We start from the raw sequence: 27,174 nt of genomic DNA on the forward strand, positions 1-27,174 counted from the left end.
GCTTCAGTTCCAAGGCCGAAATATCGAAGTCTAAGCCCTTAGTTATACGAACCAACTGCTCAGAATAAAGGCGAAAATCATCACTCGAAGAGAATCGTTGATATTAGATCAGATCAGATATTAGAGCTTCACCTGCAGCCCGTTCTATGGGTGTACTTGGGCTCTTATCCTGTTGTGAGTCGGGAGGAGGGTCTGGTAGTCGGAACGACATAGAAGACATAGGGAGGTAGTAAGGATTCCTGTGTCTCTTAGGTGGAGAGGGTTCCTCATAAGCAGAGGATGTTGAGTGAGCTCTATACGGCTCTCCCATGTCAATGCCATACACAGAAGTGGCATGCTGGTGAAACCAGGGGCTACTGGTATGTGAACAGGAAGATAGAGAAGACACCAGACCTTGGTCACAGCTCAGTCTGTCAGATGGCAGATTGGGTAATTCACCCTCCTCCGTGGAAGAGCAAAGGGAACGAGATGCCAAGTGTACACTTATTGGGTCCTTGGAGTTTGAGTGAGGAGTGGTTCCGGTGGAATAGCCTCAGTGGCTGTAGACTTAGTCACTTGCAAAGTCTTTTGGTTATGAGACTTGGATTTGGCCTTCTTCTTAGGTGGTTCACCGGCTTGAAGGTCTGGTTCTGATAATGGATTTGGGAGTGCCGCAGCTGGTGGTGTCGGTTCATACCAACGGGTTGAACCTGAGTGATGCTTGCTCTTTTTAGTCTTAATCGGATTTGAGGAGTCCCTTGAAGGCAAGGCCAACCGGGATTGCCAGCTCGCTGATCTGCCATGCGGGGTCTGAGTCCTAGAGGATGGGCGCTGGGGCGGAGTCAGATTTAATGGATCCGAGGGATGCTGTGTAGCAGGTGAAGTTGACGTGCTCAGAGTCAAATGTTTCTGACTCCTGTGCCCATTTGGATCCGAGATCGCATCTGCAGATGACTTTGATAGTTCCAATGGAATCAAATCCGAGCTTGCGGCCAGCTCTGACAAGGCAGAGGATTTTGCTGCTTCAGAGACAAAATCTGTTGGGATTGACAGCATCCACTTCCACAGCATTGCTTTAAGTCTCGCCTCCCTCTCCGTCCACGCCTTGGATGTAAATTTTTGATAATGCTTATATGCGGGCACATTATGGCCCTCTCCTAGGCAGAGGCATAAATCGTGACCATCTGTATGGGTCATCTTAGTAGAGCAGATTGTGAGTTTAAACAAAGCCTTTTCTGCCATTATTTTGCAGATGAAAGTTGTTCCCGCTCAAAAGAAGATGACGACAGGAACAAGCTGTTTAGAACCTCTTCAGTTAGTGGTGAAAGAGGAACTGAGGGCGTAGCGGCGGTGTCCTCCCAGAAGGCGAGGATTTTGGGCAGGAAATGTTTGTGCATGCGCCTGGGAGGACAGATGCCCCCTTCATGGTTTTTTAAAGCTATACAGACCTCACTGTTTGGGAGGCCTGCACATGCGCAGCCCCCATGTGGGACTGCACCAGAAGACCGACAATGAAGAGCTGCTTTTTTAAAATGCAAAAATTGCAGTTTCTGCACTGAAAAACAAAGCACTAAAAATTCAGTGCAGTATGTTTTTTTTCTACAATTTGCTCCTGTAAACAGGCACTGCGTACGAGGCTAACAATCTACAATCTGAGTTCTGCAAAGTCCTCAAAGCTTCCAATGGAAATACAAGACCTAAAATGTTCAAATCGGAGTGTTAAAAGTCACTTATTTGGGCAGCGTGACCCAAATGCTGCTGCTGAATCTCAAGTTTTTCACTGAAACTAGCATTTCTAAAGCTGATACCTAAACCTGAAAATACAGCTCAACTCAAAAAGAAAAAAGACACAGAACAAGTTGCACACCAAGAACAATGTAGCAGGACAGATAAAACCACCAACACCACAACTGGATTGTACAAATACACAATACTACAAGAAGTCTAAAACCTATTCTAAGTTCCCTAGGAAGACACTATTTAAAATCATAGCTAAACAGGTTTTATAGCCACATAAGATCAATGAAGTTTAATTTATAGCTATTCCTTTTAAATTACATAAAGTGCAAGCATAAAATTAGCTTCTGAGAAGGCAAGGGATCACTCCTTGCCTCGTAAAGATCTGTCCAAGTCATTGGGAGGAACTAACTGGCCAATCCAATTATGTCAATTACATCAGCATTAGCTTATATGGCTTTAAAATGGGATATAGGCAAATTTGTGGAGGACAGTCTCTCAGCCCTAATTGCTCATGGCGTCTCCGTGTTTCAGAGGGAGTGCAATTTCACACATTACTTATGGTTTCTTCCCAAGAAGCATCCAGCTGGAGACAAGATGAGAAAGGATCTTCTACCTGTCCAAACAATGCTCTTAAACTCTTGCAACCAAAGTGGGTTGTAGAGGCTTGAAGACCACTTATTATTTTAGCCGGAAGCATAGCAATTGCTCCCTTAGGGGAAGCAGAAAAACCCTGTGCGCAAGAAGTGCCACTGAAATTTGTAATGTGAGTCATACAGTAGGCAAATTAAGGGAGAACTTTGCTATCCTTTTCTATTAAGGGCACATCAGGCAGCTCTCAATGCATCATCGCATAACATAATCCAGCATTACTTCACTTCCCATATATCCTGGGACAAACTCCTTTTCAAAAACTACCCACAAACATACAGTGGGGCAGTCTCAAGTCTGCTGGAATTCACAGCACTCTCCAATTCAGCATGAGAGAATGCTAATTTTTGCCACAATTTTATGGAACATTCTCTTGTAGCAGGTAAGGCCTCACAGAACTACCATCGCTAGTAAATATGTTCTCTCTGCAATCCTAAGTCCCTTTCAAGAATTTTATGACAACACAAATTGGAGACTATATGGCTTGTGCGCCAAGGCGCAGTCGCTCCTGGTCACAAAGGGCTTCTTGGCCAGACTATGTGAGCTTCTTTATTCTACGATTCTGCTTATCAATGTTCATGGTGGCTCGATCAACGGAAGAGGTGATGACATCAAGGGCTTCATCCTGCCTTTCCAGCTCAGTCTCTGTTTCCAAGGCCAGACTCTTGAGTTTCCGCAGGATCTGTTAGAAGACATTCCAAGAGCAGCTTGTCAGAATCATCTGCTTAAATCCTTGGCAGCAATTTGGCATGAACTCCACCTTCTCCCCATGTACTGCCCCTGCAGCTTTTCCTTACTGTTTGCTGAGAATAAATATGAAGTCGGAGAACAGGAAAGAACATTAAATGTACCTGAAGGCCATTTAGCCCAATTCCAGCCTTACTTCAAGGTAAAACGCCCAGGAATAAGACATGGTCTACACTTTAGATTATTTTGTAGGGGTGGAGTGGGCAGGGCTAATGGAGGTCTCAGCTCTGATTCCTAGGAAGTCTGGCTGGCTTCCAATATTATTCTATCCTGGAGTGCGTACATACATACACATGGTTTGCCTTATTACTTCCTTTACTAAGATGCAACTAAAACTAAACCCTAAAACTAAACTAAAACTAAAATCTCGTCAGATCTCAGAAGCTAGGTAGTATCGGCCTTGGTTAGTAATTAGATGGGAGACCTCCAATGAAGACCAGGGTTGCAGAGTCAGGCAACGGCAAACCACCTCTGCTGGTCTCTTGCCATGAAAATCCCACCAGGCGTGGCCATAAGTTGGCTATGACTAGAGGACACTCTTCTCCACCAATGGAACATTCCGTCCTGACCTGGATAGCCCAGGTGAGCTCAATCTCGTCAGATCTCAGAAGCTAAGCAGGGTCGGCCTTGCTTAGTAATTGGATGGGAGGCCTCCAAGGAAGACCAGGGTTGCAGAGGCAGGCAATGGCAAACTACCTCTGTTAGTCTCTTACCATGAAAACCCCACCAGGGGTCGCCATAAGTCGGCTATGCCTTGAGGCCACTCTCTACCTCTAACTAAAACATATTTATTCCAAGTGAAATCTTTAAAAATCAGAGATGTTAACACACGCGTTCCAAATGCTCTGCTGTGCATCGTTTTCATCTGCAATTAGGTAAGGCAGCAGTAGAAAGGAAAGAAAAGAACACCCAAACCACAGCTTTATTTTCTCATAGAGTGTCTGACAGCAACAAGATTTACTCCTGCTCTTGGGGTTTGGAGGCAGTTGGAAACAAAATAGGGATGCTGCGACTGAGCCAAACATTAAAGGAGGGGGGAAGAGATGGAGAGGAGTTACTATTTTAGGGGAATAAAATGATGACAAGCTGTCTAGTCACTGATGCTTAGCCTCCGCCAGCTTGCTAAAAGACTCAGTGTCCCCTTTTGCCAACTCTTAACTTGGGTAGCACACTGATGGATTACAACTCAGAACAGAAGACCTAATTTTATTGAATGACATGATAGCAGGCTTAGGGCAGTCTGCACCTCAATATCTGATCATTTATCATGGGCAAAAGAAACCCTGTTTATCCAAACCAGTTAATTAAATAAATCCACCAAATTGTTCAACTCCATTCAGCTCCACAAAAAGTATAATTGGAAGAAAAACTCTCAATTATCCAAACATTTAACATCCCACCCTTAGCTAAATGTTTTGGGCTTCGCTCTACTACACAAATTCTATGCCAAGTCCAGAGTGTTTTGGAGTTTAACACACATCATATCAATGTATCTAATTCTCAATGTGGCCCCATCTGTGAATACTTAAAACCAAAAATCAGAGCCATAGACAGATAATTCTTTCAACAAACCAAATAAAAGCCCCAAGTTTGCAGGACAAAAAATCTAAAATCTTTAAAAAAACAAAGATAGCAGCAGCACCCGTGGCTTTAAAAAACTACTACCCTCTATGACTGTTGCTAGGCAACCACAACAGTATTGCCAGCCTTCAAGCCTGCCTGGGTTTCTTCTGTAAAAGGAAAAGGGAAGAGGGCATGGCGTTTTCCAGGGCTGTTTTGGCCTTTGAGGGAGGACCCAATGGCACCAGGTCTGACTTGCTACCACATGATTTGCATAGCTCAGCCAGAAGTGGCTGCTTGCTACTACCCAACAGCAGCCATTCTCAGCCTAACCTGCCATACAGGGTTGTTCTGAAGATAAAATAGAGGAGAATACTGTTAGCTGCTTTGTGTTAAGTGGTATGAATGAAGTAAATAAATAAATAATACAGTTGAAGATGGAATGGGTAGGAGGGAAGGAGAAAAGGAGGAAGAAAAAGTGAGAGGGCATGGGCTTTCAAGGAAGGGAAAAAGGAGATGTCCTCTAATAAGTCCTTGTGGTCCCCTGCCTGCATGTGATTTTCTAAAAAGCAATAATGGTTTAAACACTTCTGAAGACAAATATCCTGAAATACAGATGCCTTTTTGGCAAACAAAACTGAACAATGCAGCCCACTTTAACAGTTGAGCTGTCTAATCGAAAGGGCGTGGTCTAGATTCCCAAGGTACAACTGCTGCTTTACAACCCACCAAATCACTAGTTAAAATTACCTAGCACTGCTTACACCGACTGGGACCAATTATCAGAGGCGTTCTGTGCCCTTGCCACACCCAAGTTCCTTTCACTGGCACTGACCATGAATTGCAGACTGAAACATTTTTACATGCGGTCATTCCCATAGCTATAAACTGACAGATATGTTTCATCACCTTTTGTCTTCTGACTAGGAAACAGCGCATGCGCATGGAGGGATCCACCTCTAACAGGGCCGAGCCTGAGCCACAATGTTCTTCCAGAAACTACAGCAGACTACTGGATCCTGCGTCAGGATAATCCTGCTACTGCTTCGGACACCATCATCGCATTACTTACAAGTCATGCCCCAAGTGGCGAACATGGAGCAGGACAGATCTAAATTAACAGGCCCAGTGAGGGAAGAGGACAGAACTGGAATACAGTACTTGTGTGGATGTATTGGGCCAGTCTCTGCGTCCTCCAAATACTGGGACAGCAGCAGTGCGCTGGCAGAAAAGAAAAACAGAAGAGCACGCAAGATTTAGTCTGCCAAAATAAATGCAGCAAACAAGCTCTCTCCCCCTTCTCTTCAACCGCAGCCCGTGAGCTAATATTATCCCATTCCCTCCCACCTTCACTGACATTATGTCAGTCCTGGGTAGTTGCTAGACAGAAGCGCAACCACAGGAACTCAGCGGGGGCCCCTTCCCTCATCTATAGCTGAACTAAGAGGACTGCTATTGACACAATCACTAAAAAAGCCCCGGGGCTTTTAATCAGAACGTCAAGTCGACAGCAGTGCCTTGGCAACTGCCTTGCGTTCAAGCATCATATGAGTTCCCAGATAAAGGAGGAGGACTTGAACATCCACTTTCAAGCGGTGAGCCAGGATCTCCTTGAAGCCTAGCTGCAATTCCAGAACAAGGAGATCAGGAGTGGTGGAGCTTCCCTTAACGGCAGCTTATCTGTAAGTCTACTCCCACAGTGGGCAGCTGGAGGAGACTGGCGGCTGCGTTCTAGGCCAGCCTTAGTTCAAGCAGGACTCAGATTACGTCCTAAAGCAGAACATCTTCTGTAATAAGCCAGGGATTTTCCTCAGAAGACAAGCCCATTCCTCATTATAGATTGCCAAAATGGCTGCTGGCTACGGCTGCAAATGGCCTTCTGGGAAATTTATTTATTTACTTCATTTATACCCCTCATTTCTCCCCAATGGGGACCCAAAGCCGCTTACACCATTCTCCTCTCCTCCATTTTATCCTCACAACGACAACCGCGTGAGGTAGGTTAGGCTGAGTGTGCGTGACTGGCTCAAGATCACCCAGCAAGCTTCCATGGCAGACGGGAGATTCAGCCCTGCATCTCCCAGACCCTGGTCCAACAATCTAACCCCCACATCACACTGGTTCTCGTAAGTTCTTCTTCTGCTGTGTTGAAAAGTCTCAACCCAGTTCTCAGCACAGTTTCATGCATGCTTCCTCGAAGGCAATTCACTGCCACCTCGTGCTTTCTGTTTGCATGCTCCTGGGAGTCAAACCAAAGCCAGGTGAAGTCTGTGAACATGAAATGAGCTCTTGTGGACTGTACCATCGACAGCTCCCCACGTAGACACTATCACGTGGTGGTGCAGTGCTGTGACTACAGTGTTGGACTGGGACTGGTGTGGAAAAGTCCCTCCTGTCCTCCAGGGCTCTGAATCAATCTTTGCAATTTAAGCCTTATCCAAAACCAATGAGAGTCCCTGGGATTCCACTGTATGGCAGTGGGTGAGCCAGCCTCAGCCTAAGAAGGGAAAAGAGAGACTTTTTCCCTCGGAAGGAATTGCAGCTCAGGATAAGGGCATCAGTTTAGCCAGGACTTTTAGTTCGGCTTTTAGTTAAGATCTGGGGTCAGCTTAGAGAAGGAAACTTGTCTTTAGTGAAGTAAAAAACGCCCCCTTAAAGGCGTGTCAAATCTTACTTTCTGTGCAGAAGTCCTGCGACTAGGATCTCCGGGAGTTAAAGGAGTGACCTCGGCTGAGGTAAAAAGGTTACCAGCTGAAATCTCCCTTCAGTGTTTGTGTCTGGTTAACTAAGGACCAGTTCATAGTAACGTATGAAGAATAACTTCACGCCCGTGCTCTAAGTGGACATTAAGTTGTCCTGAAGGATGGTATAGAAATCAAATGTTATTCTTATGTTATTCAATGTGTTAACTCACAGAGGGAGGAAAGTATAACCTCTGGGGAGTGCTGTGGAGAGCCAGTTCTACATTCCATACCGATTATTCCACACAAAACCTTTACTGTGCTACACCTTAATTTCCGTCAATAAATGTTGATTGTTCGGTTCCGTCTGTGTCTTGTCTGTCAAGTCCAAATAGTGGTGTGAAAGAGGCTAGACTTACCTCACCGTTAAGTACCACATTATTCTTGCAGGGTCACAAATAAGAACCCTCTAGGGAACACAAATCTTACATGCTATACTTACGTGCTACGAACTAGTTAGATAAAGCTTGCAGCTCCCCTTTTAGGAACTGTGGGTGGCTGAGAGGGTTTCAACAAATAAAAGGAGAAGCCAGAGTGTGGGGTTTGGATAGCTACAAGCCCAGGGGGCAGTTACCACTCTCTTCTCCTCCCTGCATCCTATACACGCGGCACTGCAATATAAAAGTGGTGACAGCACAGTGGGAAGACCTGTGTTAAAATCTGTGCTCAACCATGAGGTTCACCAGGTAGCCCTGAGTTAGACTCTCTCTGCCTCTCCTGCTTCATGAGGCTGCTGTGAAGATAAAGGCAAGATATATATTGCATCAAGCTCTTTGGAGGAAGAGGCAATAACAAATACCAGTTATGTTCTAGTAAGAGGGGACACTGGCAATTTGTAAGTTAGGGTGAAATAAGGTTCTGAACACACGAATACTCTGCAGACTCCAGACTCCTTTTCAAGGCAATTAGTATTCGTTAGTGACTTAATTACATAAATGCAAAACTGAACTATTCAAGAGGACTTTTCTACACAGGTAATAGGGCTGTATTGTACAGAACGCTTTAGCAGCTAACTGGTTAAAGGTTTAGGGACTGTGGCCTATACTACTATGTATAGCTCGTGCTGTCTATTGCTGTAAGTAGGATCTTACTATGCAATTTCTGCATTATTTAATGCATCACGTTAACACTTTCCCCTTCAGTTCTATTTTCAGATTTCTGGTTGATTCCAGATTTCTACAATACCAATTCGACTGCACTGCTTATTGGATGTTCCATTCTGTTGACTGCATTGATCTACTCTGTGTAATCCACCTGGAGTCCCAATGAGAAATATAAATTGAGGTTATAAATAAGATAAAGAAAATAAATAATGGGAGTCTCTAATCCTAACTAGAGATGGGCACGAACAGAAAACAAACAAACAAACATGATGTCGGTTATCATCCACAAACAGGGACTCATGAACAACCACGAACATGGCCCTGTTCACGTGGTTGGCTGTTCGTAGGGGCCAGCAGGCTCTCCTCCAGCCATCATCCAAGTCAAGATCCCTACCGCACCACTCCCAGAAACCTTACCTGAGCAGGCACCAGGAAAGGTGTCAATAATAAATAATAGCTTGGCCCAGAGCCTGGCAGCAACCCTGGAACTTGAAGGGGTAGATCCCTATCCCACCACACACAAAGAAAATTCAAGCTCCAATGTACTCTATCAAAATGCCAACAGCAACTCTCTCCCTCTCCACTGTCTGCAAACTAAGCCAGAGCTGGGAGCCCCCCTCCCCCCTGCTCTTTGCTTCCTTGTAACAAATTTGGAGCGCCACACTTGAAAGGAAGACCTGCCTATCAAGCTAAATTGGGCTTAGATTGGGGCTTCCAGGGCAACAGCAGGAGTTCAAACAGAGTTCAGACAATCCCTGCCTAATTTGCCAAGGGAATTGATTGCAGGTGCCAGACTGTCTGGCTTGACGAACAGCAACGAAGGAGGCTTGCAACGACCACCTGTTCGTTTATAATGGAGCCTCATGAACAGCTTGCTCGCGAACCGCAGATTGGGCTGTTTGTGGCTTTTTTTTGTTCATATTGCTGTTTGTGCCCATCTCTAATCCTAACTCTAAAGTGTCGATGCCAGGTTCTTCAAAAATCTTCTTTTTTCCTTACGGAAAAAGAAACCAGGTACTTTATTATTTATTTAGAACATTTATATCCCACCTTTCTGCCCAATCAGGACCACCAAAGGTGGCTAAAAATTTAAACATAATAAAAACACAGCATAAAAACTAGTTAAAAACTAGATCTAAAAATACATTCATAAAACACAAGCCAGGAAATTATAATGTAAGACAGGAAGGAGGGATCACTGAGAGAATGCCAGACAAAACAAAGAAGTCTTCACCCACAGCAGAAGACAGCGAAAAAAGGGGACAGACTCTGTGCGGGAGTTCTATAATTTGGGCACCACGACCGAGAAGGCCTTCTCTTAAGGGGCCAGCTACCACCGATCAGCTGGCTGGTGTGCAGCTCTTTATACGGTGTCTCAGTCAACCCGCTCGGCATGACGGATGCTGGGCTTGAACCTAGGGGGTGCTGAGAAAGAGGGGGATATGGTGCTATCTCCATCACCCCCAGATGCACCAGAGTGGCATGATCTTTTCTGCCAAGGTCACAGCTGGTAAAAGGAATCCCTGGGCCCTTCTGCCACCTGCATATCCAGCAGTAGGCTCAGATCCAACAGCAGCTCCCCCCACCCCAAGCTACTGAATCGCAACCCCATTCATCCAACTCTGTATTTGCAAAGGCAAGCTGGAAAAGGGGTTGACAGTCTACTAAAAACTGGAAGCAATACTTCTAGCGATCTCTTCCAGAAGCCCCTTCCAGTATCTCATGAACCGCAGTTCCTACCACCCCTTCTGATCTTCTACCCGTGAAGGCACTGAGCCATTTTAAAATTAGAATGATTAACTAACTTGACAAGGGTGAGCCTTTTCTGCTGCAGCTGAACGCAGTCCATATCTACAATCTAATATGCTGGCTATGCTTTTACTCTAGTGAATGAATTTTGCATTCTGAAAGCATAGATCCAGGTTCCTGGCTGCCACTGGAAACATACACAAACACACAGCTGTTTCGAGCCTGTGAAAGACAACAGAACTCCGGCTGTGACATTTCACATAACGTGCCGTTTCACTTGGTCTGTGCTGCAGCACTTCATTGTTTTACAAAGTCAAACTTCAGGTCCTGAAGCTGAAGAAAAGGAGGCTGTGGGAAACATTCAGAAGTCTTAGGTACAGGAAAGGTTGCATAGCAAATACGTAAGAGATCTTGTTAGATATTGGAAGCTAAGCAGGGTTTGCCCTGGTTCGTACTTGGATAGGAGACAATCAAGCAAGTTCAGAGTTGCTACACAAGCAGGTAACAGCAAGCAACCTCTGTTCACCTCTTGCCTTGAAAACCCCACCGAGTTGCTATAAGTTAGTTGCAACTTGACAACACTTTACACATGCACTTGGGTCATTGAGCATCGGGAAAGGGATCAATTTCCTCTTCCCCTCTCTTCTATCAGCAGAGTCGTGCAAGAAAAGTATCAGTATTTCATGGTTACATCATATTTATTTATACAGCACAACACTTTTGTCATAGCGTTAATAAAATTATGAGAAACTAGCAACAATGCCCATTGTGTGAAAAAATACAAGGGGCTCTAGAAAACTGATTTGGCGGGCCCCTCCTGGCAGCAAGTGGGTGCTTTGCAGCAGCCTCGAGACCAGGGTCGTCGGCAATGTGTGCGTGCAATGTTAAAAAGTGTGTCATTACCAATACAGCTTGCCTTTTATATAGTAGGATTATGGAGAGTTGAAGACTAGGTTTTGTGCTAACAGTAACTAAGAAATATAGTCATTAAAATACAAAACCCTGAAGGCTGAAAAATGAAGGCTGGTTCCTAAATTTAGGGGCTGGCTCCTAGAGCCGAAGAATATTTATAGAGGCCTGTGTTACGCATGGCCAAACGGTTAGACGTCTGGGCAGTGCAGGTGGGAGAGAGTGCCATGCTACCCAGATGTGGCCAGTGTGTTCCAGAAAGCAAAAGAGGCCAAGTTGCTAGAAGGGAAACGGGCCCAGAAGAAGATTTCAGCAGCTTAGCGTTAGGAAACATGCCACCAACAGGACTACTGCTTCACTTGGCTTACCCGTTTCAGCTCTTGAGCCTCAGATTCAGAAACAACTTCTCTGTGCTTCTGCAGCTGAGCCTGCTGGCCCCCTCCGCCTGTGCCTTCAGAGGACGATGGTATCGATCCACCCTGCACCATGCTTCCTATTAGCCCCGATGCTGCAAGGAAGGCAAAATGAGGTTGAAATCCAAGTTCCTTGTCCTGCACTCCTTCACTACTGCACATTTCGAAGAAAATTAAGTTCTCTGGTGAACATTTCTCCATTCACTACAGCGGCAACTGCATGTTGTAAGAAAGAGGAGCTGCTGCCAAAAACGGCAGCCCTGTGTTGAGTTCCTCCTCCGTAATATGCAGGACAAGTTGCCTCACGTTCTGAAGCCATTACAAATTGTGCATCCCCACCATCAGCTTTGTAGCACTGGTTGTTATTACAGGGATCAGTGTAATGATGCTGGAACACAGGGAAAGTTGCACTACACCAGTTATGACCAGGAAGAGGGAATGTCAACATCGTCTTCCTTTGCTTGCCCACCACTGGGCTCAGGCAAGGCAAGATCCATGGGGAAGTCTTAGCTTGTTTGGACCCCTTCCATCCAAACCAGACTCAAAACCAGGGTAGCCTGCCACCATCAGAGAATCTCCAGTTAAGACTAACAACATTAATGACAGCTACTGGAGTTCTGGTTTATTTTGCTATAACAGACTAACTCCACTACCTCCTCTAGAATTGCTTTTTGAAACCCTAGTCCTATGACAGTGTTGTCAGTCTTCAACATGCCACTGGACTGGCTTTCTTTTTCCAAAGACCTACGGGATGGTACACTTTCCAACTGCTTCTTGCTCAAGAAAGGCAGCCACACAATCACACCTGTTGAAGGACAAACATAGAGGCATAACAAGCTCTTTCCTGCAGCATAATGTTCAGCTCATTAAAAAAAAATTCAGGGAAAGTACAGAAGTGCCTTCACTTACACAATATGTTTGTGCTATGCTCAGCTACCAAAATGGGACAAGGCCTGGCCACTACTGGAAACAGAATGGTGGATTCTGGGGGCTCTTGGTCTGAACCAGCAAGGTAGTTGTTAGCAGGGCTTTTTTTCTGGGAAAAGAGGTGGAGGAACTCAGTGGTGGAACTCAGGACCGCACAACGACGTCACTTTGGGTCAGCTGGAACAGGGGGGGTGGTTTAAAGTTTAAATTGCCCTCGGCGAAAATGGTCACATGGCTGGTGGCCCTGCCCCCTGATCTCCAGACAGAGTGGTGCGGAGGGCAATCTAAACTCCCCTCTGTCTGGAGATCAGGGGGCGGGGCCACCGGCCATGTGACCATTTTCAAGAGGTGCCGGAACTCCATTCCACTGCATTCCCGCTGAAAAAAAGCCCTGGTTGTTAGGTATCTAAGGACACTAAGAACATTATTTTGAGCCACCATCAATTTACTTAGGTAAAAACAAGCATTTTCTGGATGAACATTCTCCCCTAAAGCTCTATGAAGGCTTAACAGCAGTTAAAATGTTCAGGCCTGCCTTCAAAACAGGAAAGGCACCTTCTGCTTTAACATCTGTTTGGTAAGTTCTGCATGGAATACAAACATGATATATTTTTGAAGGAGAAGGCTAGGATGGGGCTGGTGGGAACTGAGAAGAGGAACAGGAATGGGAAAGTCATGTGTGGATCTGAACAATTCTGACTGGAGCACCAGAGCAAGGTTCAGTGGTGCCACAGATCACCAGCTGAAAGGCAACTGAGCCCTGTTATGGTTCTGATTTGGGATTTCCTAGCTCCAGGTCCATGGGTTTCAAGCCCTGCCACATACGGAAAGGGATCAGACCAACAAGATGAAAGATGATGGGGAGGTTGTAACAGACCTGTCTCATAGCAGGAAACCCAAGCTAGAAAGAGGACTATCAATCAGTCACAGGGAAAGCCACAGGGATGGCCTTTCCCCCCTTTCTGGCCTACCACCACCTCCTATTTGGGGCTGGCAAAAAACCAAAAAGGTTCTTGGTGGCTTCTTCCATCGCTGAACTTTCTGCACTTCTTTTCTCCGAGAGCTGATGCCCTTTTTCTTCTCTCAATGCCAATCAAACAAACAACAGACTGCAGATCTCTTGGCAACCACCTGCAAAGGCAGTCATCAGCCAGCCTCCCGACAAAAACACAAGCCGGATGATACCGGGGCACCCGGAGCGAGTCAACATGGTAGCAGGCGGGTGGTGACTCCTGAAGCAGCGAGCCACCTGTGGTTTATTTAAAGCGCTGGCTCCGATCATGGTATCCGATACCACCTAAGTGTGGCAATTAAAGGCCATTATTTGCAATGCGGATAGTTGTGGGTGCTTAGCACCAAGTGTCTCTCGTTGTTGAGATGATTAGAACACCCTCTCTCTTCGCCTCGGGGTAGTCCGACAGAAGGGGCAGCGAACTTTAGAGGAAGCTGCCACTGCCCAACTCCGCACATCGCAATGACAGCTGTGGGGCACCGGGCCAGAAAGTACGTCGGAAACTGAAGCTTGCTCAGGGTTTCGAAGAACCCATGCCAAAGCGTCTGGCCCTGTGACAGAACCTGCTCTGGATTGTGTTACTTAATGTAAAAGGCAGACACAAAGGCAGAGGCTAAAAATACAAGCCTCTAAATCCCCGCAGGAGTAATTACGGCAAACTCCTAATCCCCTGGAATTATTTGGTTATCACCGTGCTAGCTCCTAGCTGGGACACAGGCAGCTTTGCTACAAGAGAACCATTCAGGACGACATAAACTTAACTTTGTCTGAAATCATCAGCTTGTGCCCAGCAAATCAAATAAATGCTAAAAGTGTAACTCTGTACATTCTGACAGAAACACATTGGCTGCAGTTTATCTGTGCAGGTCCTGAGCTTCTCTTTCGGGCTCTTCTCCAACAGTTCCCTAATTGCTCTGTACACCATATGTTTAAACAGCTGTTTGTCATGAGCGCACAGGACTACCCATGAAGATGCCTTTTACAGAATCAAGAGCATCGGTACTTCAAGGCCAGTCTTATCTCCTCAGACTGGCATTAGCTCTCCAAGGTCTCCCACATCACCTACGGCTTGGTCCCTTTTTAACTGGAAATGCTGGACACTGAACTTGGGATAGGCTGCATGCAGAGGCTCTTCCACTGAGCCATGGCCCTTCCCCAACGGTGAGACGCAGGCATGGACACAAGGGGCGTGGAGGAAAATATGGAGGGCCCAGAACACATTGCACAGCACTCCCTTCGACCACTGCGAGGTTTCCCTGAAGAAATTCTTGAAGAATTTTAAAGTTCTGGCATGGGGGAGGTGGGGAAGACCAGGGAGTTTGCAAGTTCTTGGTTCTGAACTTTCTGATCCTACTGCACACAGAACAGGGAAGGCAACCCATGGCTCAGGGGATGTGCTTTACATCCAGCCCCCAGTATCTTTTGTTAAGAAGCAGAAACAATGAACAGGATTGCCTTGGATAGCCACGCTCAGCCAGAGTGCACAATACCAAGGTGTGCGAACCAGTTTTCTAACTTCATGTAAGGCAGAATCATCTGAAAGTTGTCCTTAAGCAAAGCCCTTGGCATAAGGCAACATGGTGACACCCTGCGTGCAAGGAAAGGGTTTCCTCACCATACAGAGAACTGGACAGCAAAGACCAATTGCTGGCAGTGACCACCTCTAGAGGAAAACTAGGTTAGCATTTCTCAGGAATGATTCTGTTCTAAGTAGCTCTTTCCCTGGACAGACTGAACTAGAAGGGACAGAATGCCTATGGCAAGTGGCACAAACCTTTGCTCAGTCACAAAATTCAGTGAGAGGTACTGGCCAAATGAACCCTTCTCCCTGCCTCTCTCTTCTTGTAAGCAACATTGTGCTATTTGTCTGCATGACAAGCAGAAAAGAGCAAGAGTCCGGTAGCATCTATAAGACTAACAAAATTTGTGGTGGGTATGAGCTTTCGTGAGCCACAGCTCACTTCTTCAGGTATCTCTCTTTTCTACTCTTGCTCTTTTCTACCGCTACAGACTGACACAGCTTCCCATCTCGATCGATCACCACGGCAAGCGGTATTGATTCATTTTGAAAAAATTAAAAATGAATTAAACCCAAGGAGCTTTTCAAAAATTAATACCAAGACACAGCAGCATTATATATTGTCAAGTCCGACCTTTATCAGCTTAAAAAAAAGTCGTAAATTAAAATTGTTATGAAGTCAGCTGACATTTAAGTTTATCAGAAGTCATGGCTTGGTAGAGGGGAATTGCCCACTCTTGTCATTACCTGGCGAGGTCTGATGAAGGAGACAAACTGCTTAGAAGTGTGCAGCTAGCAGTATCATGCCGGGTGGGGTTAGCTGAGTGAGTCCAGGAGATAAACTGCCTATCTGTCGGAAGGTGTAGCTCCAACCACTTTGCAAGAGGCAAAGGCAAGACCCTTCCCAAAGAAGGCAGGGTCCTATGTCACAGGGTGGAGCTGGAAGGCAGGCTTGTGCCTTAAAAGACTCTGGGAAAGCAGGAGTCTTTGGAAAGAGCATCAGCACTTGGCATCTAAAACTGTGACTCTCAGAATATGTCTTCTGAATGAATAATATGATCTAATCTTTCAAGAGTTGTTCTGCTCAGAAGCTGGCCCATCCAGCTCACACAGCTGCCCAGTCTCAACCAGCATTCCAGAAAGGCACAGCTGTCTACAGTGCCTGGCCAGTGGCTCTTCAGGGTCTCAGGCAGAGAAAGGCCTTTTCCAATAGTTACATTCCAAAAACCGTTTCACTGAAGAATCCAGGCACTAAAGCCGAGACATTCATTATGCAAAGAGGTAGTTCTAGCACTGGTACTCTTTTTTCACAGGGGGAAAAAATCTGCACCTTCTGTTCCCAGAAGTACCCAGTAGGGCCTGAACCTTGTTCAGAGACAGCCAAGTTTACAGTATGTCATGCCTTCTACCCTTTTCTGTATGCATCATTTTTAAATTTTGCAATCCTAGTCCTATGACACCCTGACCTAGCTAGCCCAGGTGAGCCTGCTCTCATGAGATCTCAGAAGCTATGCAGGGTTGACCTTGGTTAGCAATTGGGAGACCCCCATCGAAGACCAGGGTTGCAGAGGCAGGCAAGTGCAAACCACCTCTGTTAATCTCTTGCCATGAAAACCCCATCGGGGTCGCCATAGGTCAACTATGACTTGAGGGCACTCTCCACCAGTCCTATGACATTGTTTATTAGATCTTTTATACTGTCTGACTGCGTCATTTTAATATTTTGTAGTAAGCCTCAAGTCCCAGCCAGAAAGATGGGCTATAATGTAAACAAATATGTTATGTTCAAGCATGTATCCCCTCCCGAGTGACCTGCAGAAAGTACCTCAGTCAAGTTTGTCCATGAAAGTTAGGCAGATGTATAGGAAAAGCATGTCGTGTGTTCCTTACTTGCCCTAATGCTTTGGGGGAAATGCATGTTTGTCCAAGAAAGTCGGATGTGTATGAAATGCACTTAGTTTGCTTGTTATTCGTCCTAACGTTGTTGGGAAAATGCATGATTTTCATCACAAAGAAGAGGTTTCACAAAGAGATTTGGGAATGGAGGAGGAGGAGGAGGAAAAGGAACAGCGCATGGGAGTTGGCTGCCATCTAGTGGCCAAGGAAACCCAAACTGAGAGCCCCGGGAAGATGACCGCAGCAGCTTTTGAAGATGCTGCAAAAGTCAGAGTTTCCACTGCTTCTGACTTTCACTTGTTGATGTTTCCTACTGAAACAATAAACACTACGGGTGGGGGCAGGACATCGACTGTGTCAACTCATGGACTCAAAAGCAGAGCGCAGCAATGAGAAAGGCCTCCAAAAACAGGACCACAAAAGTAGTTTTATACAGGTAGTAGTACAGTCACATCAGGAACTGAACACCAATTTGCCTGGATGTAACTCAATGCCTAACAACCAGCAGGTTGTTTTTTCCTCTGAGCTGTTATGGTGACTTTTACTGCCAGGTGCTTGGGAGTTATTTCCTTCAAAATTAACAAGCTTTTCCAAGAGCTGGACCTCAGCAACCAGTCAACAAGAGATCATTTTAATCCCTGTTGAAATCTAATTTTAGCACAGGGCACAGCAGCACATTGCTCCTTAAAAAGTTGGCTTGCAAATGCATTATAGGTTTAAGAAAATTCTTAAAGAGACGCATGTTACCATGGATTCAGTATATCTGGATATCAGCAGGTCCATATTCTGCAGACACTAAACCCAAATGCCACGGAGAACTGCTGACAATTAGCAATTGAACTTCCATCACGCGTGACATTTTCATGAAAATTTTAGAAGGAAATTCTTTGATGAGCAGAGGTCAAGAATGCAGTGAGCACAGAAGTAGCACCAGGTGTAACGGGCAATAGGTTAAAGGCAAGGTAGAAGGAACATGAATGACCAGTGGAGAACCACCACCTTTCTTCCAACAAAAAAAGAAGAGAATAACAGGAAGAACATACAGGAAATTCTCAGACTTTGCAGAGAACAAACAAATGGCAACATAAAAAAAGGCTGGAGTCACAGACTCAGGCTTGATATGCAAAGTGGATACAACCACAAAGTGCGCCTAAACCTGCACAGAGGGACCTGGTAACAAAAAGCTTGGGGGTTCGCAAACCAGGCAGAACTCATTCAGGAAAACCTTCAAAAGAGAATTTATGTTTGATTTCCAGATATCTAGCTCTACCCTCATACCCCTCTCTTTAACCTGAGGATTTACCCATACCTTGCTCTCCAGCTGAAAAACTCCCCCAACCAAATTCATATGGGATAAAATGCTTCTGGGAGCCCGGTTCAAATCTCATCACAGCCAGATGAAGAGGCTGAGGTAAACCAGCTTCATCTCTCCCTCTGCAACGATGAAGTGATATAGATCTACCTTGCAGGTCTGTTGTAAGGTTTACTAACATAATTCCTTTGAAGCTCTGAACACTTAAAGCGCTCCATAAATGAAAAGTATCAAAACAGTCTTCCTAAATATAATCCATTTATTTAGGAGGAGGGGAGTTAGCTGTGCTGTTAAGTGCGCGATCCGCATCCTTCTGCCCTTTACCTGCTTGCCAAATGGAAGCACCAGCATCTTCCTGAGGCGTCTTCCGTGCTCCAACAAACCCCAGAGCATCCTCCATGAACTGTATCTTCTTGCTGAACTGCATCTCTAAGACAGGAATGGCTTCTGGCATCTTTGCCGACAGCAGCCGATAACTGATGTCTGGCTTCCCGATGAACCTTTGGCGGACGCTGATTTCATACGGCGTGTGAACTTTGACGTCGTCGACATCCTTCTTGTCAAACCGGTGAAGTATCTGAGAATTGGAGTCGCTGATCTCCAGGCCTGAAGCCAGGAGGGCGAGTTTGCCAGGTTTCACATTAGACTCGGTCCTTTCAGTGATAATAACTGGAATGTGCATTATTACGCCGTCCTTGTTTCTGGAATCTGAAACCAAGGATGCTTCCTTCGGTTTTGCATCCAATGGCCCCTTCAATACTTTGCCACCAAACGGCCACCAAGAAGGTGATTCAAGTTCCGATAATAACCTAGCAAAGGAAGACATGCAGAAAGTTTAGAAACGTATTTCTCATACAAGCTACCTTGCTTGATTTGCTCAAACTCCAGCTAGTTCTAGTTTCTTTCCAGAAGTAGCCAGCCAAATGCTTCTGTAAAGGCACAAAGAAAGCTGTTCGCTTCCAGATTCTGGTAACTGGAGATCGACTGCCTTTGATTATGAAGGTTCCATTCTGCTACCACAGCTAAAAGCTACTGATAGCCTCTCTCTCTCTCGGAATAAATCTAGTTCGATGGCCACTGCTACATCTTGTGACAGAACACCTCTGTGAAATGGGAAAGTTGCTCTCTCTCAGCCTCGTGAACTTCACTGCTGTGATTACTCAAGAGTTGGCGCTCTATCCTCCTTCACTGCACATCCCTCCTCCACAGAAAATAAGCAAAAGAGAAAAAACGCATGAACACATGCATCTAGCTGGTTGTGCATGACAGAAGCCTAGAGTATTTATTGATAAGTGACAGCACATTTGCTATGAACTGTCTGATATCGTGCTTTAATGTCAAAACAAGTGAGTACCATTGAGTTGCATCCTTAAAACAGCATGTTCCAAAGGAGCCCCACCAACATCTTTGCAAGAAGTGGTTTAGGGGACTGAACCCTCAGCCACTTGCCATAATAAAAGTGAGACAGAAGGTATACTTCTAGTTGCTCGGATTTATTCTGAAGGTGCCTCATCTCTATCAAGGTGCTGTGCTACATTTGCACTAGTTTGGAAAGACCTCTTTAAAGAAACTAGTCAAGTATTACAGCAGGATTCCATTTAATATAACAACAAGTGCACAATTAGCTTGCAGGAGGAAGCTATAAACAGCTATATGCAGGGGCTGAGCAAGGCATAATGAAAGGCTGTTCTTCTAAGTAATGAAGGAAGGAGGATGCCTTAAAATCAGGATGCTCATAGTTGTAAAAGAAAGGCAGAAGAATCATTTCAAAGCCAGTTCATAAACTCAGGGCTCATTTTGTAATGTGTATATTCACTAAGCTAAACCAGCAGGGCAGCAACCATCCTGCTTTCACTATACCCTGGACTCACAAATTTATGTTTCACCCAAGATACTCCATGTTAAGCTGATACGCTTAACTGTACTTGTGAAATCTGCAGTTCTTCTCAGAATCTCTTCCTAACTTCAAGTAGCTTCCTATATAACTTCATGAGCCTATCAATTGCTCAGTTTCAGAAACTGTCACAGTGTTTCCACAATAGGAGAAAACAGGAGTGCACCGACCTGTAACTGTTGTTCGTTGAGTGTTCTTCTGTGCAGACCCACATGGGAACTGCGCATGCGCAGGCTGTCCTGCGCATGCGCAGTTCCCATGTGGGGCCGCACTGAAGACATGACAATGAACAAATGATCGCCAGAATTAACAGGACCCCCCTCCCCGCCTTGTCTCCCAGCCAAAGTCAAAGTTCAGGCTGGTCAGATAGTCTCAGCGTGTGACTGCCTGTCTTCCACAATCCTATCCAAACTTTTAGCACAAGATCATTGAGGAGAATGTTCAAATTCCAAGCTTTTGGGGCATTCCTTTAACAGCACAGAACTTCTTGGTGAGGTTCTTTTCAGCCATTCTCACCACTGCATCTCTACTTTCATCACCTCCACTTTTCCCCCATACAAGCGTTTCGTAAGTATACTACTGACACCTTTACCCTGAGAAGTTAGAATGTTTGTGGATATTCTACAGATACTCAGTCCAGAGCTGGCAATAGTAGGGCACTTGCGAGAAGCAATAAGTTTCAGCCAGTTCTTAAGTTCCCATCTGAACAAGTTTCTACAGTCTTCAGAATGATTCAAAAGCACTCTTATTTTTTAAGTGAAGAATCAAGATGATGAATAATTCGTTGCCTCATGTTCTAAGCAAATATTGTTGTTAGGAAACTGGTGAGCCCAACAGCAGCTCTAAGGAAAGAAGTTTGCCAAAAATGAGCCAAGCATTTTGTTCATCTTAGAGAATCTAGCTTTATTGGCAACACGAAAGAAAGAAAGAAAGAAAGAAAGAAAGAAAGAAAGAAAGAAAGAAAGAAAGAAAGAAAGAAAGAAAGAAAGAAAGAAAGAAAGAAAGAAAGAAAGAAAGAAAGAAATCACCACAAACCATGTCCTGCGTCTGCTCAACAACAAGCACCAACTATTTCCTGTTCATAAGCTAAAACTTCACTACAGCAAGAGCTTAAAACCCCCCAGAAAGCTGGGAAATCAAGGCATTTTGAAGTTCCTTTCCAGGATTTCAGTATAAGTAATTAGGAACAGGGAGAGGAGCAGTACTATGAAATTTAGCTGTGTCGTTATATATCTTGCTTATGTTTTTGTTGTAGCTTAAATCGATTATTGTGTATTCTGGTCAAGATTCTTTATGCACTCTCAAATGACTTTTTTTCCGGATAAAGTTTATAAAATTAAAAAATAAAAATAAAAAAGAAGTTCCTTTCCAGGCTGTTCCATAATAAGAAGCCGTAATTTCTGCCAGCAACAATGGAACTTTACCTTTGTACCTACGTCTGCTAATGTCACCTTCCAGACCCAGAAACCACTTCTCCATACATACCCTAAACCTTAGCAACACACTCAAAGGCCACTATATAAACATCAAGCAGCAACCAGCTCAGTGAGCTGGCATGCAAACTATTCTGATACTGTCTCACCTGAATGACATCGCCTGCTTCATCCAGGTGAGTCCCTCTCTGCCATCAATGCCTACTTTCCTTGGGAAGCTGGAAAAATCTCATGGAAAATACTGGGGGTATGGATAGCCCTGGGTTCTACTCCTAGCTTAGACACAGACTCTGGAAAGCAATTCCCCTCACTCAGTGAAGGCCAGGAACCAAAGAAGTGGGCACTTAGCTATAAAGGGGCCTTGCTTTTCTCCAAGGTAGCCTCCTAGGATGCACGGCAAACTGCTTTTAAGTTTTGAAAACAGTCTGTGATGGGGCATGACTGTCAGCCCTTCAAAGGAAAAGGCAAAAAACATTCTAGTGGTCATTTACAAGTTCTCAAGACAAAGTGAACCGAAAAAAGCTCTTCTGACCCCAGACCAAGTCTCGCCAATGGTTCTGTGATGCTCTTCTTGTTCTCTTTAAGCTTTGCCAGCTCAACCATGCTGAAAATATTTCCAAAAACTTTTCTCTGCATTGAGGAGCCTGGAATTTATACAAGAGTCCTACTGAATCACACTACAGATCTCTCTAGCTCAGCATCCTGCTTTCAACAGTGGCCTACTAGGTGCCACTAGCAAGTTCACATGCAGCGCATGAACACAACGCGACTCACTCCATGTTCTGTTCCCCCCACCAAGAGGTATTCAGGGGCACACTGCCTCTAAACATAGAGATTCCATTTACCTATCCTGGTCAGTGTCTGCTGACAGACTTGCCTGCTGCTGTGAATTTGTCTAGCCCCTTTTTTCAAATACTGGTAAGAACTCAAAGACTTAATTTTGCAAATCTCGATGGGTTCGTTGCTGTTAATAGTTTCTGTAATGTCTTCCACAAACATCCCAGGTGATTAAAAAAGCCTTAACTAATTGATGACTGGTTTTCAAAAGTCTCAGATACCTTAGCACTACGCATTTCCCCTGTTTTCTCCCTCTCCTCACCCTAGATGCATTTTACAGCCTTTAAGCCCAAAGCGTGTACCAGTGCTTGGGGCAGCAACTTCCATAAATGAATGATGTACAGGGTAAAGCAGAAGACAACCAGACCCCACGTGCTATGTCAGCCATTGCCTCTTTGCAGGCTTCCACACCCCACTCCGTTTGCAATCAGCATGAGCAGCCAGTCCCTTGGGCCACCATACCTATCTGCTACATCCATCTCTGATTCAATCTTGTTTAGTCCCTTCATCATGTTATCAAACTGTTCGCCTTGGTGCTCAAGCACCTTTGCAGTGTCCTCCAGGCGCTTCTGAGAACTTGTCAGCAAGCCAGTTAGCTCCTTCCCTTTGGACGTCTGGGAAGAAAGGGCCTGAGCTCCAGCTCCCTCAGAGGACAGGAGCTGCTCCCTCCAAAAATGTTCGAGGATGTTGAAGACAACATTTCGGTTGGGCTGAAGGGAACTGAACCAATGCTTAGCATTCTTCTCCAAAATAGTGAGGGAACTGAAGATGAAGTTGGAAGACTCCTTCTTGATCTCACTGATGCTGGAAAGATGGAAGCTGACCAGAAGCTCTCCAGATTTGTCAGCTGTAAATCTGACTGAAATGGGTGTGAGGGAGAGTTTGCCAGAAATCCATCGTTTCTCAGAGCTGACATAATAAGAACAGGGCCATGTGTGGATACGAATGTCCTCATTCATCACCTTCTTTCTTTCTTCTTCTCTTTCAAGGCCACTGGAACAGCCACCTTCAAAACAAGAAGCAAACAATTAAATTACACAGTCAATAAAGAAGTCTTCAATAAGTTCACTGATCGTTTTGGACATCCAAAGCCTTGCTGTGAAATTGCTCTTTTCTCTATTTTGTGGAAGGGGTTACGAGACCAATCAATGGTACTTGGCTGGAATCTGAACCTTCTTCCCCAAGCCCAGATTTCCAACCACTAGAATGTACCACTTCTCAGGTGACACCAATAATAAGCCAATCATAGACTGGCTGTAGGAAGGATTTTTGCTAAGAAAGGTCTGTTAAACAAATTAAGTCGCCTTATCGGTGCATTTAGCTCAGTAACGAATACAGCAACTGGCATTGGCCCCAAGCAGGCATTCCTTCCCTCCTGACATGTTGATCAAGAGCCTTTAACTGGTCATATCTGGGACTGATCAAGAGACATCATGATCAGTCCCTTGGCCTTGGGCCAGTCATTCTGTCAGCACAGTCTACCTCATAGGGGTGTGGCAGTGAAAAAATGGAAAGAGAACCATACTGGCTTCCTTGAGCTCCTTGGAGGAGATAAAAACGTGCGACGTTATTCCCAAGCCATAGCACACAAATCAAAACACAAAAGACAAGAAGTGGGATATTTCAAGAGGCAGTAACGGTGGTAGAGATTTGGAAGCTACGGAAAACTGTATTTTTCCTCAGGAAAACCAGAAACATTGAAGAAAACTGATATATATGTAATATTTACCTTCCTATCAAACCTATACTTTTTCTGCTTTATATAAAATGTAGTGTTTATAACTTGGCCAGCATACAAAATTATACTATTTGCTATACCTAAAAAATTTAAAAGTATAAAGACAAATGTTGTACAAATGCCCTTTAACCCTTTCTTGGCTTTTAAAGCTAGGAGGGAGGAAGTGAATGAAGCAGTAACATTACGACTCTTTCCTGGTTTTAAAAAAAACTATAAAAGAGAGTGCATAGCCAGGAGGGAGGAAGTGAACAGAGAATCAGCCTTATGAATCTTCCCTCATTTTTAAAGCCGAGGGGGAGGAAGCATATGAAGCAGCAGTACTACCAATCTTACCTTGCTTTAATGATAAAAATGGTGGGAAAGGATGAATGCCTTTTTTACAAGCAAAATTGCAAATCTTCCTATTACTTGAGAGTTGCAAACTGTTGTACCCTGTGCTACCTTAGCACTTCTTAATTTTTGCCATTTTACTGCTTAATAGTACATATCACATAACTTACTCAGCATATACAGTTGTACTATTTGTCACATTTATGGAATTTAGATACATAGATATGCCTTAGCTTTCTACAAGTGAAATTTTGAACATACCCAATACTTGAATGAGTGAAAAAAGAGACAAAGCTGCAAGCATCTGCATTCTGTACTATCTTAAGCATATGCTTCTTAGCTACCGCTACCAGAACAGCAGGAATTAAATAGAAATTGAAAATACAGAACAACTTCTGTAGTAAGGAAAGTATGATTTTGACAGCAACGCTCTCCTATAGTTACCGTAAGATTAACTAACAGCATCTTTGGACAGCAAATTAAATGTTGTGACATTGAAAGCACTGGCCTCTTTCAATAATAAATTATCATACATATCACAGTATATTAATGTAATATCAATTAAATATTAATTTAAACAACATGCATATGAAAATACGTTGTGTATTTATTTTATTTAGAACACTTGTGGGCCACCTTTCTACCCAAATAGGGTTTCCAAGGTTGCAAACATTTAAAAAAATGTCAAACGTTTTAAACAGTTTAAATGCAAAACATTTAAAATAGTATAAAATAATTTTTTAAAACACATACAAACAGGGAGGAGGGCCAGGAAGTATGCCAAATGAAACAAAAGTTTTCACCCGCTGGCAGAAGATAGCAAGAGGGGGACAGATGAAATCTCCCTGGGGAGGGAGTTCCAAAGTTTTGGTGTCATGACTGAGAAGACCCATTCTCAGGTTGCCACCTGTCCCGGCTCACATGGCACCCAAAGCAGGGCCTCAGGTAGGTTCATATGGATAGGTAGGACAGGTAGGTTCTTATGGGAGAAGGTGGTCCTTAAGGTATGCTGGCCTCAAGCCGTATAGAGCTTTAAAGGCCAATACTAGCACCTTGGATGTGGCTGGAACAAGCTGGAATGATTATACTCCATTCTAGTCAGCATTCTGGTCACAGCATTCTGTACCAGCTTTCAATCAGGCTTCAAGGGCAGCTCCACAGGGACACGCTGCAGTGATCCAATCCAGATGTTACTGTAGTTACTATGTACTACAGAGGCAAGATCTTTCTTATCTAAACCATTCACAGGGGTTATCATTAATCTAAAGCTGAAGAGCGTCTTGCATAAAAAATAGAGGTAGGGACCATAGTCTTCACTGCTACGTTGCCTTACATAGGTCACATACTAACCTATAAAGCCCTAAACGAACTGGGACCAGCATACCTGAGGAACCACCTCTCCCTGTATATGCCCTGGAGGATGCTGAGATCAGCAGGCAAACACCTACTGGTGGTCCCTGGCCCCAGGGAGGCTCGACTGGCCTTGAGCAGGGCCAGGGCATTTTCGGTCCTGGCCCCAACCTGGTGGAACTCTCTGTCAGAAGACACTCAGGCCCACCAAGATCTTCCATCTTTTCGGCAGGCCTGCAAGACGGAGATGTTCCACCAGACATATGGTTGAGGCTAACATTAAATCTATCAAATGAGACTCCCTGCTGGTCTCCTACCTGGGGGGGGGGAAGCTATATGGCCACCTGCCCCCCCCCACATGCATGAGGAGCCACAAAATATTGATCCAGACCATTACGCTTTCTATATATAGTGAACAGGTGAATTTCTTAAATTATCGTGTTGTGTTGTTAATTTTGTGATTTTATTGTACTCCTGTATTTTATCTTTTTTATTGTAACCTGCCCTGAGCCCGCTCAAGGGGAGGGTGAGCTATAAATCAAATAAATAATAACAATAAGTAATAATAATTAAGTATGTGTTCCTATTTACTACCTGTTGCTTCAAGTGTGGTCCTACTGGGTAGTTTTATGTTGTCTAATGTCAGTCCTAGAATTGCTTATGCTCTGTTTCAGCATTTCTTCAACTCTGTATTGCATTTTTTGCTGTTATGTCTTTGTAACTTGCATTTATTTACCCTATGGCATTGTTTATTGAAAAGTCCTTGATACTGACTGTACTAATCTCTCATTATGTATTTTGCCTTGAATCTCAGTGAGAAAGGTGGACTATAAATGACATAAATAAACATTTTGAGCAAGCAAAACTGTCTTAAAAAGCATTACATTCAAGCCAAAAGCTAAAACATTTCATAGGTATTCTTTTCCCCAGAGGGTGCACAAAATTTCCATTTTTCCAACAGAAAAACTAAAAAAAAAATCCCTAGGAAAAAAATTTCTCCTAATTTCACCCCAAATTTTTCCAGATCTCAGGGGAGGGGAGGATTCACAACTCTAAATTGGCAACATTGTCCAGTACAACCACATGTGCACAAAGGCCCATCACTTAAACTATAAAAATGAAAAGTGGACTTGCACGCATGAATCTGCCATTATAGTTAAAATGTCCATATCATCACAATGCTTTTTAAGGGAATCAGCTCATGGATTCTGCTGCCTGTCCTCAGGCACACAGAAATCAAGGAATATACACACAATCAAGCCCACAGTTCCCATGAACATACAGAGCCGTTCTGCCCTCCATAAAAAATCAGGGTTGTATATTGTTACAATTTTTTA

General features: G+C 44.4%; 1 protein-coding gene across 2 annotated transcripts in view; it reads right to left on the reverse strand.

The window, feature by feature from the left end:
- Nucleotides 1-1,482: 1,482 nt before the first annotated feature.
- SNAP47 (synaptosome associated protein 47) overlaps nucleotides 1,483-27,174 on the reverse strand; it is a 29,191-nt gene continuing 3,499 nt past the window's right edge. For both annotated transcript variants that reach the window (XM_054991527.1, XM_054991525.1), the window contains exons 2-5: nucleotides 22,882-23,425; nucleotides 18,580-19,064; nucleotides 11,545-11,684; nucleotides 1,483-3,049 (exon numbers count right to left, since the gene is read on the reverse strand). In XM_054991527.1, coding sequence (XP_054847502.1) covers nucleotides 2,903-3,049; nucleotides 11,545-11,684; nucleotides 18,580-19,064; nucleotides 22,882-23,378 — 1,269 coding nt within the window. In that variant the 5' untranslated portion in view covers nucleotides 23,379-23,425 and the 3' untranslated portion in view covers nucleotides 1,483-2,902. The remainder of the gene's footprint in view (nucleotides 3,050-11,544; nucleotides 11,685-18,579; nucleotides 19,065-22,881; nucleotides 23,426-27,174) is intronic.

Source organism: Eublepharis macularius, chromosome 11, assembly GCF_028583425.1.
Source record: "Eublepharis macularius isolate TG4126 chromosome 11, MPM_Emac_v1.0, whole genome shotgun sequence".
Taxonomy (NCBI): Eukaryota; Metazoa; Chordata; class Lepidosauria; order Squamata; family Eublepharidae; genus Eublepharis; species Eublepharis macularius.